This window comes from Procambarus clarkii, chromosome 37 (assembly GCF_040958095.1).
Source record: "Procambarus clarkii isolate CNS0578487 chromosome 37, FALCON_Pclarkii_2.0, whole genome shotgun sequence".
NCBI classification, from domain to species: Eukaryota; Metazoa; Arthropoda; class Malacostraca; order Decapoda; family Cambaridae; genus Procambarus; species Procambarus clarkii.
In genome coordinates, this window is record NC_091186.1 from 12,466,614 (window position 1) to 12,483,086 (window position 16,473).

A 16,473-nucleotide genomic window follows, 5' to 3' on the forward strand; every position below is an offset into this window, starting at 1 on the left:
GCCTCCTTCTAGTTGCCGTTCCCTTGGACATTGCCTTTCTTCTAGGATGGTGGGCGTGGAGGGTGGCTTTGCCCCTCAGGGCCTCTGTTGGGGGTTCCTGGTGCTGTGGGGGGAGCCCACTCACAGTTCTGGGACTGTTTGCCCTGCTTGTGCCTTCTGGGTGGGAGGGGAGGGATTTCGTCCCCCCTTTCCATCTGCTTTGTTTCCTCATTTGCTGTCGTGATTTCCACTTTTCATTGGACATTTCTTTTGTTTTACTGGCCATCTTGCTTTTCAGTGGGTGCTTTCCCTCCTAGCCACCAGGCAGCGCTGCTGTTCGTTTACATGTGACTGCTGGGCGTGTGAGCTTGCATTTTCGATGAGCTTCATGCTCTCCTCCGATGCAGAGGTTTCTGCTCTTTTGGTCCTGGTGGACATTTTGTTTGGTTGCAGTTTCCTTCTTTTCTGGTGAAGGACGAGACAGCAGGCTTCCGGAGGGGTCTGTGGGTTATTGATGCTTGATTGGTCAGGCCGGGGGTGCATCATGTTTTGTGTTCGGTTGCGGCTCTGTGCCTTTATCCGTGCACCTCAGACTCTGTGGCCGTGGACACGCTTTGGATTGATCCGATTTTCTTTCCCTGTTCCAGGGTTCGGGTCTCACAGGTCGTTCGCAAGATTATAAAGTCTAGCCAGCCTGCGGTCTACCCTCGTGCCCATGACATTCGTAAGTATGCTGCTTAGACTGCCGTGTTTGGCAACATGTTCTGGGCTGATGTTCGGGCGGGGCGGTTTCTGAAATCGAACAGGGTTCTGGCTGCCTGTTATTTGGTAAATGTTCCTGTTTCCAGTCGTTTGTGTGTAGCTTTGGGTCGCAGTTTGCAGCCAGTTGTCTCGTTTTCGAATTGAACCAAGCGATGCTGCCGCGTCCCAAGTAAATCCCTCTTTTTACTTATCATTGGTTATGTAGCTCCAGGGAGCCGAAGCGGCTCCTCACAGAAAACCAGCATTATCAGGGTGAGCCCCAGAGGCTTCCTGGCACCCTCTCTCCCTCCAGTCTGCAGTTTCATTTTTGGTGCTCAGTCTCCGAACTGAGGTGGGAGTAGCTGGCACACAGGTCCAGGACTCCTCCCTCTCCCTCCCTGGGAGGGCTGCGCAGTCAAGCGGCACGGAGGTAGTGAATAATGATTGCTTGTTTGCTTGTTTCTTTTGTTTTCATTTGGGGAGTCATTTGGAGAGTTCTGTTTCCTCTGTTCTGTTATGGGTTTTTTGCAATTTCCTACCATGTGGGGGTTTGTTTTGAGATGCCTACCTCTCTGGGTGCCTAACCTCGATCAATGGCAGACAAGGAGTACCACCCAAATTCAAGGGGGGATCTCCTTAGGCCATTGCTCCCTCCCTCTGAGGGGACCAGGTTCCAGCTCTGGTTCCCGGTAGGCAGAACAACATAGAAGCCTCAGACTAATATAGCGCATATCAGTTCTATAGCTCCATGGAATCTCCGGGGCTCACCCAGAAAATGGTGTTTCATTACATTCAAAGCTGTTTTTTTTTCAGTATTTTTAAGTTACTCATATTTCATAGTTTGTTCTTATTATCATTATTTTATCTCATTTCAATTTTTTGTCATTCAGGTTTTGGTTCATCCTCAGCAGAGTACGACTGGTCATCATCAGGCTTATTCCATAAAAAGAAGGAAGACGATGGACTTGACCTGGACTTCTCCATGGGCGATGAAGAAGAGGAGGAGGAGGAGGAAAGTAAACCTCCGGATAATCACTCTGTAGCCAGTGATGACCAAGGTAAGCTACTTTACCAAGTTTCTCGCAGCATCTGAGGATGCTTGTATTTTTGGGGTCTTTTCCCCAGTAGCTGTGGCAGCTCTGAATGTTAGTGGTAAGATGTCAATAATGTCAGGTATACATGGACACACTCACTTGCTACCAGGGCCAACTGCTCTTACAAACTTTCCCTTGCTCCCCATCCCCCTTCCCCTCCCCTCTGTGAGGCAGGGAGCTCATGGTATTCAGAGATGTAAACCAATACTGAGGCAGTATCTGCAAATCAATGAAGCATCACAAAATGCTCAAATTCCTGAGAAATGTTATAAAAAATAGATATCCAATAAACTAAGACCTGCTTAAGTTGTCCCTTTGGAAGCACTAGCCATGTGGTTCTCATGTATTTTATAAACCCCTTACTGGTAAAGCATTATTTACTGTTAAAATCTCTCATCTTGGTTTTCTATATACAGTACTATAGAGTGAAGTACCATAACACACCATGAAGATGATGTGTTACATTTACCTTAAACATTTGTGTTTACATACTTCAGTTAAAAAAGTTTGATCTCAAATTGTTTTCTCTATAGGAGCTCGAAAAGCAAGCAAAAAACATTTGGACATAATGGCTCAACAGCTGAAGTTTGTGTCATGCCTCAAGATGATGATGGAGGAGCTGGCAACCCTGGCGACTGGATGTGAGGTGGACGGTGGGCAGCTGAGGTACCAGCTGTATGTGTGGCTCGAGAGAGAGGTGGAGGCTCTCAAGGAGGTTTGCAACTACTGCAGCACCCTCCAAGTGGGCGGTGAGTCTGGTCTCCTTCCTTTTGTGTTCTCTCATTCTTGTTCTGTAGAAAAATTGAGTTATAAGTTTGTTAAACTGTAATTATTAATTATGATTTAAGGAGGTATTCACGTGAGAAATTTGATCACCACAGTGTACTGCGAGTTGTGGCGGGACGTTTGGTGGGGTGAGTACGTCCGGGTGATTTAGCACCTTGTTTGGTGGGGGACAAACTTGGCTGATCTGACTATCTTTCTTAATAATATGTATGGATACCAACAGCAGAGTTGTATGTGAGGATGAATGTGCATTGTTATTGTTGATTATTTAATCTCAAAACTTTATTGTTGTGATGGTAAATGGTCATTTATGCTTTTCTTGTATCATTTTAATTATACATTTGTTGTGTTAAGTATAATTATGAAAATTGAAGGTACTATAATTGTACTGTACTTTCATATTTTATACAAACTTTACCAGTTGAGAGATTTTTCTTTAAACAATGCAATTCATGGATTAATAAGACCTCTGATAAATTCTTTGGGGCTTCTTATAGAAATTATTCACACTATGTTCTGTAGTAATACTGTAGCAGTATACTAAATTAATATGGTAGACATTGGTCAATTCATTATATCCAAAGTTTGAAAATTGCTTTTTTAAAGAGATATTGAATTTTGTCCATGTATGGTAATTTTAATACACTTCAGTGAATTGTTAATGTTGCTTCAGTGAACAGGAGCTGGTTTTTCACCCATAGGGTTATACACACATGGAACTGCCTATGCATCGAAACCATAAATGCTGGACATTACTTCAGTTTAAAATCCAATTGGAAACAATTCTCAGGAACATTGGGGGGAAACGACGATGTTTTGGTCTGTTCTGGACCATTCTCAAGTCACTATCGACTTGAGAATGGTCCAGGACGGACCGAAAACGTCATCGTCCCTTCACTTTCTAGTGTATGGTTTGGTCAACATATTTCAGCCATGTTATTGTGACTCCTCGTCTGCATTGGGGGGAACCTTTGACAAGCCTCCAGCTTTCTGTCCCTGTTGAGGCCATTTGAGATATTATATCCCTTAGGTAATTTCAGGAAACTTGCCTAGCAGATGTGTTGGCAGTAAGGTTGTCAGTCACTCCACACATCTGGAAACATTGGTATACCTCACGTTTCACTGCTCACAATTTGCTTCGCACAGAGTGTCATGTACACACACCAGTCATGTACCTTAGTCCTGGCTTTGTTGCTGTTGACTTCTCTCTTTCACAGTACATATAGTACTTAAATACTCTAACCGTCTTACCATACATGACCTGACCTAAGCCTTTCCTCTTTTCTTTTTCTTACTCTCTTATTCTTACCTCATCCCATTCCTTTTTCATCCCATTATTACTCTCATGCCATTCGCACCTTTCACCTTATTCTTACCATCTTCTCTTGATGACCAAACCACACATCAAAGGATGAAGGAATGACAACGTTTCGGTCCGTCCTGGACCATTATCAAGTCGTATGTCCAGGATGGACCTAAACATCGTCGTTTCTTCATCATCTTGTGTGTGGTTTGGTCATTGTATCTTTAGCCACGGTATTGTGACTCATCGTCTGCACCTCCTTCTCTTACCTTCTTCTCACCTTACACCTTACCTTCTCTTACCTACTCCTGACCTCACTCTTTCCTTATTTATTGACCCGTTCCTTCCCCTCTCCACTCACACAACTTGATAATGGTCCAGGATGGACCATTATCATTATTGTTTTTTCATCTTCTGATGTGGGGTTTGGTCATCGTATCTTCAGCCACGTTATTGTGACTCGTCTTCATTCATTCATATATACACATACATTCACTCATTCATTGATACATTCATTCATGAGTTTAGAAGGCTATCAATACGAGGTAGCTCCTATTTATATACATCCAAACAGATTTATATATATCTAACCTAAGTTTGAACATGTTGCAAACCTTTTTGAAAAAAAATACACTCACATACAGTGCAAAGTTCATCAGCAACTTTGACCAAATATTTATTGTAGACCAGCTATTGATAAAATCCTAAAATGAGTGAAAGTTTTTTTCCGGAAGTGTGTGTGTGTGAAGGTTTGAAATGTGATGTGTGACACACCTCTGCTGGAGTGGGTCCATGCTGGTGAAGGGCATATGCTTGGGTAAATAGCCGTTTTATTATCATGTAATAATTTCTAGCATAATGCAGAGGGATTTCTGCTTGGATTTAACACTGCAAAAATGCTTTATTGTATTGTACATATACAACTAATTTAAATCAATGTCTCCATTATTATCATTAGTATATTAACAATTTGGCTGGCCCGGCGGGCAGCCCGCCGTGTCCTACAAGGTAGGCTTAGCGTTGCCCGTGAGCTCACCACCATACTCTAATGTTTAAACAGGACTCTTTCTGGGGAGAGCCCCATTGGCTCCCTGGAGCTATCCAGGCTGAAGGGATATGTATAACTTTCTGGCATCAGTCAATGTGCACGAAGTTCTTGCCTACCAGGGACCATGAGCCAGAACCTGGCCCCCCTTCAAGAGAGGCACGAGGAGCAACCCCCCATGTGATTGAGAGCATTCTATGTCTGCCATCGACCAGATCTCCATTCTGGTGAAACCTCCATTCTGGTGAAACTATTTCTACCGAAAGCCGAACGAGTGGACAGAGCTCCCCAAACGAAAATTAGCAAATGAACATGACCTCATCATGTCACCGTGCCGCTGTCTGCGCAACCCCCCCCCCCTTCCCGGTATGGGGAAGGGGGAGCCCCAGACCTCCACACCAGCGATCCACCCTTCAGTTCTCAGGCTGATGTGCTACTGGCGTAGTCTTGTGCCTCTGGCTCCATCGATTTGTCTCAGATTCTGTGCCTTGTAGCGTGGATTGTCTCTACTGGTGGTAGAGACAGATAAATAATATTCTTTGGTACTTGGGCTGCATGCGCCTAGGGCGACCTTCCCTAGGTGCCCTGTAAGTACTACATTAGGACTTGGGGCAACCTTCCACAAGTCACCTCGGGATCTACCCCAGCTGTGTCTTTTATTGCTCGGTACTTGGCCGCCCTTGGAGTCGACTGGGGTCTTTGTTGCCTGTGTTTCCCTCTGGGTAGGGGCTAGTTTTCATCACTGGTAGGAGCACGGGGTACTGCACAGCTAGTTTTCACCTTTTACAGAGACTGGGTCTGTTCCACCTGGGTACGTTGTCCTCTTGCAGGGTTTTGCTTTTGTTTTTGTTTTTCTGCCTGGTGAGGGAGGTCTGCCTGGGTGGTTGCTCCTTCTGTGTTGGGGTGTATATATCTATCATTATATTTATTCTTAGTTTTTGTGTGGTTGGTGGTAACCCTTGCTTAGGCTCTCGCGAGTGGACACGTCCCAGGGGTTCAGCTATTAGCAGTTTGTTTGATAGTCTTGGGCGCCGGTTCGCAGTACCCTGCCTGGACTTCCCTTAGCATGTTAATAACGCTAAGGGCCCTGGGAAACCCCACAAGGGCTCCGTGGTCTGATGGATGTGACCCTCGAGTCCCCTCTCACTTCGTGCAAGTCGGAAGGTTGCTCTGTCCCCTTGTATCTGGGGGACAATCATTGGTTGTGCCTCCGCCATGCTGCCTGTTGGGTCGGTGATTCTTTTGACCTGGAGTCGTGCGACATTTGTTGCCTGTACGAGTTCCAGTTCACCCAAGCTACTGATCATGATATGAGAGTGCAGGCAGCAGCTACATTGCATGCTAGGTCTAGGTTGCTGCAATGCACTAGGTTAGTTGCTTCCCCGGATGCCCTGTTTTGGTTGTAGGCACTCGGACTTTGGGGTAGGAGTCGCTTCGGCTTTGGTCCCATTCTCCCTCCCTTGTCCTTTCCCTTCTGTAGTCCGTTGTCCATCCGGTTCCTCCCCCTTTGCTTCCGGCCCCGAAGCGTTCAAGGGTTTCGGAGTCTGGGCAGGGTGGTAGTTGGTGTTGAGAATCGGGCAGTCTCAGGGGAGTCCCCTTCCGGAGTGGCAGGTGAGGCATTCGAGCCGTGTTTGGCAACACGTCATGGGTTGACATTCGGTTTTTGGAGGTTGAACAGGATCCTGGCTGCTCACTACCTTGTCAATGTTCCTGGTCCTCGTAGGGCCTGCGTTTTTTGCACTGGGTCGGCGGTTGCAGCCAGTTGTCTCGGCTTTGCGTTGAGGAGTAAGGACTGACCGCCGCCCTGGTAAGTCCTTGTTTTTCCTTGTCTTCGGGTAGTTAGCTCCGAGGGAGCCAACAAGGCTCCCCCAGAAAACCAGTGTTGAATGTAATGAAATGCCATTTTCTGGGTGAGTCCTGGAGGTCTCCCGGCATTCCTCTCTCCCTCCCTCCGGTCAGTGGCGTTTTTTTTCATATTTTGACATCCAGCCTAAGAACTGAAGGGTGGATCACCGGCGTAGGGGGGTTGTGCAGACAGCGGCGTGGCGACATGATGACGTCATGTTCGTTTGGGGAGTTCTGCTCACTCGTTTGGCTTTCGGTAGCAATAGTTTCACCAGAATAGGGGTTTGTTTTGGGGCGCCTACCTCTCTGGGTGCCAGATCTGGTTGATGGCAGGCATAGAATGCTTCCAACCACAGGGTGGGGGGGGGGGGGTTCTATAGGCCATTGCTCCTTGTGCCTCTCTTGAGGGGGGCCAGGTTCTGGCTTGTGATCCCCGGTAGGCAAGAACTCCGTGCACATTGATTGATGCCAGAAAGTTATACATAGCCATTCAGCCTGGATAGCTCCTGGGAGCCTCCGAGACTCACCCAGAAAATGGCAGTTTCATTACATTCAGCACTGGTTTTTTCAGCTTTCTCACCTCAATTTTTGTGCTATGTCGTTCAATTTGGTATCAAATTGTTTGCAATTTGCATATAAGAACAAATGTAAGAACATCATTACCAATACCATCTTATTGAGGTTATCTTGAGATGATTTCGGGGCTTAGTGTCCCCACGGCCCGGTCCTCGACCAGGCCTCCACCCCCAGGAAGCAGCCCGTAGCAGCTGTCTAACTCCCAGGTACCTATTTACTGCTAGGTAACAGTGGCATCAGGGTGAAAGAAACATTTTGCCCATTTGTCTCTGCCTCCACCGGAGTTTGAACCCGGAACCTCAGGACTACGAATCCAAAGCGCTGTCCACCCAACTGTCAGGCACCCTTACCATAAGATAAAAACATCGTCATGTGTATAAAACCCGCTTTTCTTTATTGTTTACAGTTGTTATTTATTCCCGACATTGTTTATGACACCATATCATTCGTTTTTGTGCTGTTTCCTTCATAAGTGGTTGTACCACAATATCATATGTATAAAAAAATTAATAAACATATACTAGTATGTACAGTACTTACATCTGTACTTGTGTTTCTTTCAATGCTTTCGTCTTGGATTGGCTCTGTTCTTGATCTCCATCCATCTTGAAGTCAATTGGCAGTGACTTCAAAGTAAAACGTCAATTTAATGAAAGTCAATAAAGCGTGTAACAACAAATAGCTGAGATAAAACAACTGCAAAGGGAAAACTTTTCGTCTCGAGGGGACGCCGCTGCGGTGACAAGCGTGGTCACGAGAACAACGGGTGTCCAGCATGGGTGGGTGCCCATGTGGCAGAGTTGGGATGCCACGTAGGGTATACAGAGAATTGGAAGACGTTAGGGCGCATTTTAAAACAAATCCCATATTATTCGGGCAATAATTTTTACAAATTTTTAAATTTGCATCATTTATATGATGATGCATGATAATGGTATGATGATGCATCATTTATAATGATGCATAATTTGCATTTGCATCATTACCAACTCCGCGTATTTTGGTTTTATGCCACATATATGCATCATCATGGCACAAAAGTATTAGGCAGCCTCAAAACTCATTAATTGTTGTTAATTGTCATGTGTGGATGAAGATGTATGAAATGTAGCGCCCGATGGTCTCTCTCACAATCCCAACACGTGTGCTTTTTTAGTGTTGGGGGAAGAAGTGATTTTGCCAGTGTTGTACGTGTCTTAGGTGTGCCTTGAACCTATAGTTGGACTGCCAGTTTGATCTTTACACCCACAACCTGTATTCATCTAGCACTTAAATGTCCACTTAGAGACCTGTACATCTTACCTACTTATTTACTAAACAGTTTACAAGCTCCAAAGTGCTACAAGGTCATCTATAACAACAACAACAACTTTGTGTGGAGAACGACCTCGCAGTTTCAAAGTCATAAAGTGTTTAATGAATATAGACGCAGCTGACCTCATGACTGAAGTATGATGTACAGGTCTTGTACATAGACATCTGAATTTAACTCTTGATAAATCTTGGCCAAGGTCTGTGTTACATCTCATGAATACATTCTTTTTCTGCGTCTGGGAATTTTTATACAAGGACACATTCATTTGAAGTTAGGGTTCGATGGTCCCTCGGAAATAGTATATAATTTTCATAACCCATTGTATGTTAATAAATAAATAAATAAATTAAATAAATAAATAAATAAATAAATAAATAAATAAATAGTCTAACTAGCATTTGGGAAAGACTACATCTTGAGATGCAGTGTTTTAAATTAGTACCCTGGTGTTTTGAAACACCCCAAACAAACCATTCACCCATGGTCAAACTGCTGATTCAGAAAATCATAAAATAACTGAATACCAGAATGTTAAATTACATAAATGACAGTAAAGTTATTGTTTGGTAATTTGTTAATTGGTGTGATAAAACACCCCAGGAGTGTTAATGAGGTTTGATTCCCTAAGGATACTAGCATAGAGTTAAGGTCATTCAGCCTTTTTGTTATCAAAACACTTTTCATCTCCTGTTTTTGCTCATTTAAAAGTTAATGAGAACTTAATGTTTTCTGGGGGGAGCCCCTTCGGCTCCCCGGAGCTTACTAGGCTGATATGCTAATGTCAGACTTTGGCATCAGTCATGTATATGGTGTTCTATGGGCCTACCGGGGACCATGAGCCAGAACCTGGCCCCCTCCGAGAGGCAAGGAGAGCAATGGCCTATAGAAACCCCCGTGTGGTTCGAAGCATACTATGTCTGCCATCAACCGGATCAGGCACCCAGAAAGGTATGCATCCCAAAACAAACCTCATTTTGGGTGAATGCTTTGGGTTAATATTGCTACCAAAAGCCAAACAAGTGGATAGAACTCCCCTAAAAGAGACGAGCAAACGATCATGACGTCACACGTCGCCACGCAGCTGTCTGCACAGCTCCCCCCTCCCCGGGAGGGGGAAGGGGGAGCCCTAGACCTCTCATGCCGGCTATCCACCCTTTAGTTCTCAGGCTGATGCTAGAGGTGGAAGTCGTGTGCTTGACTCCAGCATTTTCAGCACTGTGCTTAGAGTGTGGTGGCTGTCTTCTAGGGGTGTGAGAGTCAGGAGTTATTCTATGGTACTCGGGCTGCATGCGCCTAGGGTTATCGTCCCTAGGTGCCCTATAAGTACTGCCCTTGGAGTTTGGGGCCACCTTCCACAAGCTCCTGGAGGCCTGCCTCTGCTAGGCCGTATTACTGCTTGGTTTTTCGGCCGCTCTTTGGGTGCTTGCTTGGGGTTTTGTTTTCCTTGTTTACCTTAAGGTAAGAGGCAGTTTGCACTGGTGGGGTACAGGGTGCTGCGTAGCTTGTTTTCACTACTCACAGCGGCCGGTTCTGTTCCTTGGGGTATGTTGTCCTCTTGCGGGATTTTTTTTTGTTCTTTTTGCCTTGTGGGGGGTGAGGGGGGGGGTCCGCCTTGCTTCCCTAATTGTGCCTGACATGTGCACTGTTCTTTTCTGGTGGAGCCCCCTGCTAGGTCTCCAGTGAGTGTACACAGTCCCTGGGGTTCAGCTTTTAGATAGTTGTTTGGTAGTTGTGGGCGCTAGGTTAGTAGTACCCTGCCTGGGATTACCTGGGCATGAGTCCCTGTTGGTAAACGCTCAGGACCCTGGGAATCCCCAAGGGGGCATGTGTGTCCGATGGATGTGTCCCCGGATTCCCTGCCCCCTCACTCCATGCGAGTTTGAGGGTTGCTCGGTCCCCCTTGACTCAGGGTGACCCTCACGGTTTTTGCCTCCGTCACGCTGCCTCTTGGGTCGGTGACACTTTCGACCCTGAGTTCTGCGAGTTCTGTTGCTTGCTGGTGACTCAATTTATCCAGTCTAATGATGATCTTCTACGGGTACAGACGGTGCAGGCGTTGCATGTACGCTTTCGGCTGTTGCAATGCGCTAGGTTGGTTGCTCACCCGGATGCCCCGAGGCTGCCCTGTTTTGCCTATAGGGACCTGGACTTGGGGGTGGGGGTCACTTCGACCCTGGTTCAGTCCACGCCCCCTCATCCTTCCCTTCGGTGGTTTTTTCTGGTCCCCTTCCCCCCCCCTTCCCCCTTTCTCTGCTTCCGGCTCCGAAGAATCAGAGAGTTTCAGGAGTCGGGGCGGGGTTTAGATGGTCTTGAGTCTCGGGCGGTCTCGGGGATGTCCCTTCCAGTGTGGTGACGGAGGCCTTCGAGTCTGATCTCCCTGTCGAAGCCTCTGGGTTTGACCAGTGGGCCCCCTTTTGTTCGACTTACTTGGCTGCGCCAGCCTATTCTTTAGGGGCCGGTGCTCTGGGGATGACTCAGCCCCGGGTCCCGAGGAGGGGGCTCCTGGGGCTGGGGAGGGGCTGACTTGGGGGCCTTGGGCCCTGCTGGACCCCGCCTGGATTTTTCTACCCTCGGAGCTGGGCTTATTGTTACAAGGAGCGGGGTTCTCTCCCCCCCCCCCCCACTGCATACGACTTGGATTTGGTGTCTGCCCCTCCTCGTGTTCCCTTGGGTGCGGCGGTTCCGTCTTTCCGGAGGTTTTCGGCTTCCCGCATCCAACTGTCTGCGGTGCTGGCGGCCCTAGCGGCTTACCTCCTGCGTGACCCAGATTATGCCACAGTGATGAATCCGTCATCTTTCAGGTTTGAGACTTCGTTCTCTTTCTGGGTCCGTTATGAGGTTCTGGAGTTGCCCTGGCTGGCGGACTTGTCCTATCTTTGCCTTGGAGGCCTGGCATTCTTTCTGCCAATCCCGCACATTTTAGTGGCGCAAGGTTTCGACTGTGGTTCAGGTTTTCCTGGGGGGGGGGGGTTGACCTTGAGCACCTCAATGAGAGCTTATTTGCTCCTGCCCTTTCAGGCTGTGCTGGTGACCGAGGATTTGTGCACCAGGGGCCCTCTTGGCTTCGGCCTTGCGCTTCTTTTCCCTCCTGGAGCTGTCTTCGGACTAGCTTGGGGAAGATGTGGGGGCGCTCGGGGCCGTTCCGGGGTCCGATGCCTTGGGCTCAGGCTGCTCGCGCCTTGGGCTGCCTTGTTAAAACTGTTTGCACAGATCTTGCGGGATGCGGTTGCCCAGTTTTACGCTTCCCGGCTCGCGTGTCGACAGGCGGTGCTTGCCTCCTCTCTGGAATTGGTCTGGACCTTGGCTCCTAAGATGTCTTTGCCCTTTTGTCCTAAACGTAGGGACTTTCGCGGTTTCGTCCTTTCGCGGTTCGCCCCATTGACGGGGCGATGGGGGGGAGGCTTGCGCTGTTCGCTCACACCTGGTTCTACGATTTGTGGGCGTTTCAGGGCGTTTCCTTCGGCCTACGGTGGCATTCGGTGGCCCCTCCTCCTTTGGGGGGTTCAGAGCTGGCGGGACAGGTTTCTTCTCCTGCGCTCCGTCGAGTCGTCTTGGAGTGGGTTTGCTTGAGCGTTGTCGAAACGACGTCGTCCCTCAGATGGGTTTCCCATCTGTTTCCAGTGCTGAAACTGGACTGTGCGGACCTCAGCTTCATTCTGGACTTGTTCTGTTTGAACCCCTGGGTTCATTGCCCCTCCTTTCGGATGACTACGCTGTCTCAGGTTCAGCTCCTGTTGGAGCCGGGTTCTTGGATGGTGTCCCTGGACCTCCAGGATGCTTATTGGCACGTCCCGATTCATCCAGGGTTCAGGAACTGGCTCGATTTTGTTCTGGGGCATCAAAGTTACCGCTTTCGTTGTCTCCCGTTCGGGTTGAATCTGGCGCCTCGCAGTGTTCACATGCCTTACGCGGGTTGTCGTGGCCCGTCTGCGTCTTTTAGGTGTTCGGGTGTTGGCCTACCTTGAGCGTAGGTAGAATGGGCTACATTCGGGCATGGGGCTTTTGGCGGTCAAACAGGGTCTTGGCTGCTCGTTACCTTGTGAACATCCCTGGGCCTAGTCGGGCCTGTGTCGCTTTGGGTTGGCGGTTGCAGCCAGTTGTCTCGACTTCGAGTTGAGTAGTAGAGCAGCGACCGCCTCCCGAGTAAGTCCCTACGTTTTTCCTCTGTGGGTAGTTAACTCAGGGGAGCTGAAGGGGCTCCCCCCCCCCCAGAAAACCAGTGTTGAATGTAATGAAATGCCATTTTCTGGGTGAGACCCGGAGGCTCCCCGGCATCCCTCCCTCTCTTCCTCCCTCCGGTCGGTGGTTTTTCGCGTATTTTGACATTCAGCCTAAGCATTAAAGGGTGCATAGCTGGTATGAGGGGTTTGGGGCTCCCCCTTCCCCCTCCCAGGGAGGGGTGAGCTATGCAGACAGCGGCGCGGCTGACGTGTGACGTCATGATCGTTTTCTTGTCTCTTTTAGGGGAGTTCTATCCACTTGTTTGGATTTGGTAGCAATATTTTCACCAGAATAAAAGTTTGTTTTGGGATGCTTACCTCTCTGGGTACCTAACCCAGTCGATGGCAAACATGGAATGCTCCCATCTACACTGGGGGTTTCTATAGGCCATTGCTTCCCTTGCCTCTTCTGATGGGGCCAGGTTCTGTCTCGTGGTCTCCGGTAGGCCCATAGAACTCCATACACATGACTGATGCTAAAGTCTGACATTAGCATATCAGCCTAGTAAGCTCTGGGGAGCCTCCGGGTCTCACCCAGAAAATGGCGTTTCATTAGTATTCAACGCTGGTTTTTTGGCTTCTGTTTATGAGCAGCACAGACAATGGGTAGGATAGATAGTGCTTTAAGGAAACAAATGTATGTATTTATTTACTAAATGTGAAGTGTTGTAAATATAGACCTTTAAAATAGTATTATATATTTTAAACTAACATTTCTCCTTACTATTAACAATATAATATTGTACAAATATTGGAATAGAATGCATGTACTGCACTGTAATGAAAATTTGTCATTCAACTGCATGTTATGATAAATGCATGTGCTGCTCAATTGCAGTACAGTAATTATTTTCATTTGGCTGTGTGTAATTAATTGTACTCTGACCCTAACATGTTTAACTCACTACTTTTTCTTGTTATCCTGTAATTAAGAATGAAATATGTGGTGTTGTACTTTGTAATGTCTTTGTTATTTAAACACTGTAATTGGTTCTATGTTATTACTGTTATTCAATGTGGTTGTAAGGATGAATGGGCATTCTTAAATGATTCTCTGGTATCACAAGCAATGTAACTATATCCTTATAATACATATTGTTATGCTAAACTTCTTCAATCTGCAAAAATGGTAAACTATAATTTAAATTGCTATGGAAAGGGCTGACTATAAACTTTGTTGATGTGTTGAATGGAGGAGATGAATTTCAGTCATTGATATCTTTTCCTTATGTACATATATATTTTATGTTAATTACTACATTATGAGACTCAGTTCATTATAAAGATGATGATATCTCAAGCATAACAGAATATTTATGAACTGTTTGTACATATTTATACAATGTCTTCTTCAACAGACAGCGACCTTATAGAATCCATTCCTGCTGATGAAATTGGTGACCCAATGCCCCTGCCCTCGGTGCCTGCGACTGAGCCCGCAACTCTACACGAGATCCTCCAGCAGGAGAAGCTTGAGTTTGAGGATAAAATGGAGAGGGCTGCAAGGAGAAAGCGATGGCTTTTGGGTAATATTATATGTGTATAATACCGTGTGTGATTATGTAGTGTTAAAGAGATGAATCATTCCTACACCATAATCTTTGTTAAACTGAAACACCTTTCGTCCAAAGCATTTTGAATTAGACATACTGGACTGTATATGTATGTATGATTTTATATATATGTATGGAATGATTCATCTTTTTCCCTGTAGGATTCTGGCAAGAATCATTAACATCTGCTATGAGAAGAAATAGAACATTAAAAATCAGAAAGGTTAACATGCCCATTCTGGATGGTGGAACCAGAGTAAACTGGAGAGAACAAGGAGCACAGTAGTGCTGAAGTAGTAGACATCTAGGGCTTACCTTCATGTCATAGAGTAAATGAAAAGAAGCAGAGATGATCCAGTGCCACAGGGCCATCTCTGCCCTGGGTTGCTGGGGAGCAATTGGTCCACCAACAGTCCCGGACATCAACGTCTGCACTGGCTAAGGTGGGGAAGAATGCCTCAACAGTGATCAACTGGCTTAGAGCATGGGTCTGTGGATGCTCCCACTGCCAATAGAGAACTGTCAGTCGCCATAGGAGCCCCAGAACAGGTATGTATAGTCCATGATTAGAGGAACAAAGCATCAGACTCTAAGAACTGCGACACCCAAAGACATCAGTTGCAAGCAGTCTCTGGGCTTATAAGATAACGAAAAGAGGACTGCACAAATCATGCCAACTCCTGATTAGGGCCTTGCCACAAGGACTTATATCTTCCACTTGGAAAGAAGGGAGCAAACCAGAGTTGAACCAAAGGCATCACAATACCATATGAGTAAGTAAAGCCTGAAGTTAACAGATGTGGAAGCCAGACACTTTCGAGGAGGATATCGAACCATATTTGAAGGTGGAACAGGAGATTATCTATACAGTACCAGAAACTGGGCATGAGTGTACAAAAACCACTAATGAAAAGGTCGACACATTCAAAGTTGGTAAACCAAATCCTTGGAAGGTGAAAGTGGAAACAAACTCAACTCCTCATCTAACTCCTCAGATGTGATAACCTCATCAACCAGAGAAGAGAAGGTGCCTGCCAAGGAGCAAAAGCAATGCCAGGAGCAAGAAAAGGAGGCAGAATAGTAGAAGTCCCCTGATGACAAACTGAGGCAGGATGAACCTGAAGTTTCTGGAATTCACAGAAGCCCCTCGCATTCTCCGACAGACAAACACAACACTGAATCTGCATCCCCTATACATGGGGGTTCTGTGTGAAGTCTCTTGTGGCTCCACATCTAGAGGAGGAGGAGGAGGATAACAAAAAAAAGAGAGAATTCTACTTCAGAATAAATATGAAACTGAAGCAAGTTACCAAGAGCTTGAAACTTAAGTGCGTCAGCACATCGATTAAGCCCTAAGCCCTAAGACTCACAGATGATGTGTACACACACACATGTTCATGTACATTAATATATACAGTACACACTTATATAAATATTAACTTCATTGTTTTATATTTCATTATGCCTAAAATCTAAAACTAAAGCACATATATATATATTTTACTATTTTTAAGCTTTGGTACCAGGTTCTTTGTATTGTGTTTTAAAATACTGTACTTCTAAATACAAAACTACCATAGTTTGCTTAACAGCTGAAACCAAAAGGAAAGTCCTAACAAATTCTGAGACTTGTATTAAATTCTATTTTAGCTCATCCAGATACAGAGTTGTCGGTAACGAAGGCGTACGGTATTAAGAGGATAATGTGCACTGAGTGGTAAGCCTGACATCTCATTATTGATTTGTTACTCTGCAGCTAATCAACAATTGCTGAGGACTCTGTTGAGTTACTGCTCACTGCACGGGTCCAGCGGCGGTGGCCTGGCCTCGGTTAGAATGGAGTTGATATTACTGCTACAGGAACTACAGCAGGAGAACAGCAAGCAACAACTACTGTCTCCACTGCCATTCCCTACCACCCTGCCATTATTGTCTGCATCTATTGCTTCCAACAAGACTGTAGTGTCTGATCCTGTTCGCCATTTACAGGTAGCTATGTTATCCAGTTTTCTCTGG

The 16,473-nt window shown here is 46.3% G+C and overlaps 1 protein-coding gene across 1 annotated transcript in view; it reads left to right on the forward strand.

Moving 5' to 3' along the window:
- The window catches only part of Rbcn-3A (rabconnectin-3 alpha), a 185,250-nt gene that overhangs the window by 103,352 nt on the left and 65,425 nt on the right, over positions 1-16,473 (forward strand). Inside the window, 5 exon segments of the mRNA XM_069336828.1 lie at positions 1,611-1,778; positions 2,348-2,563; positions 2,696-2,728; positions 14,263-14,430; positions 16,214-16,446. Of these exon segments, the coding sequence (XP_069192929.1) occupies positions 1,611-1,778; positions 2,348-2,563; positions 2,696-2,728; positions 14,263-14,430; positions 16,214-16,446 (818 nt within the window).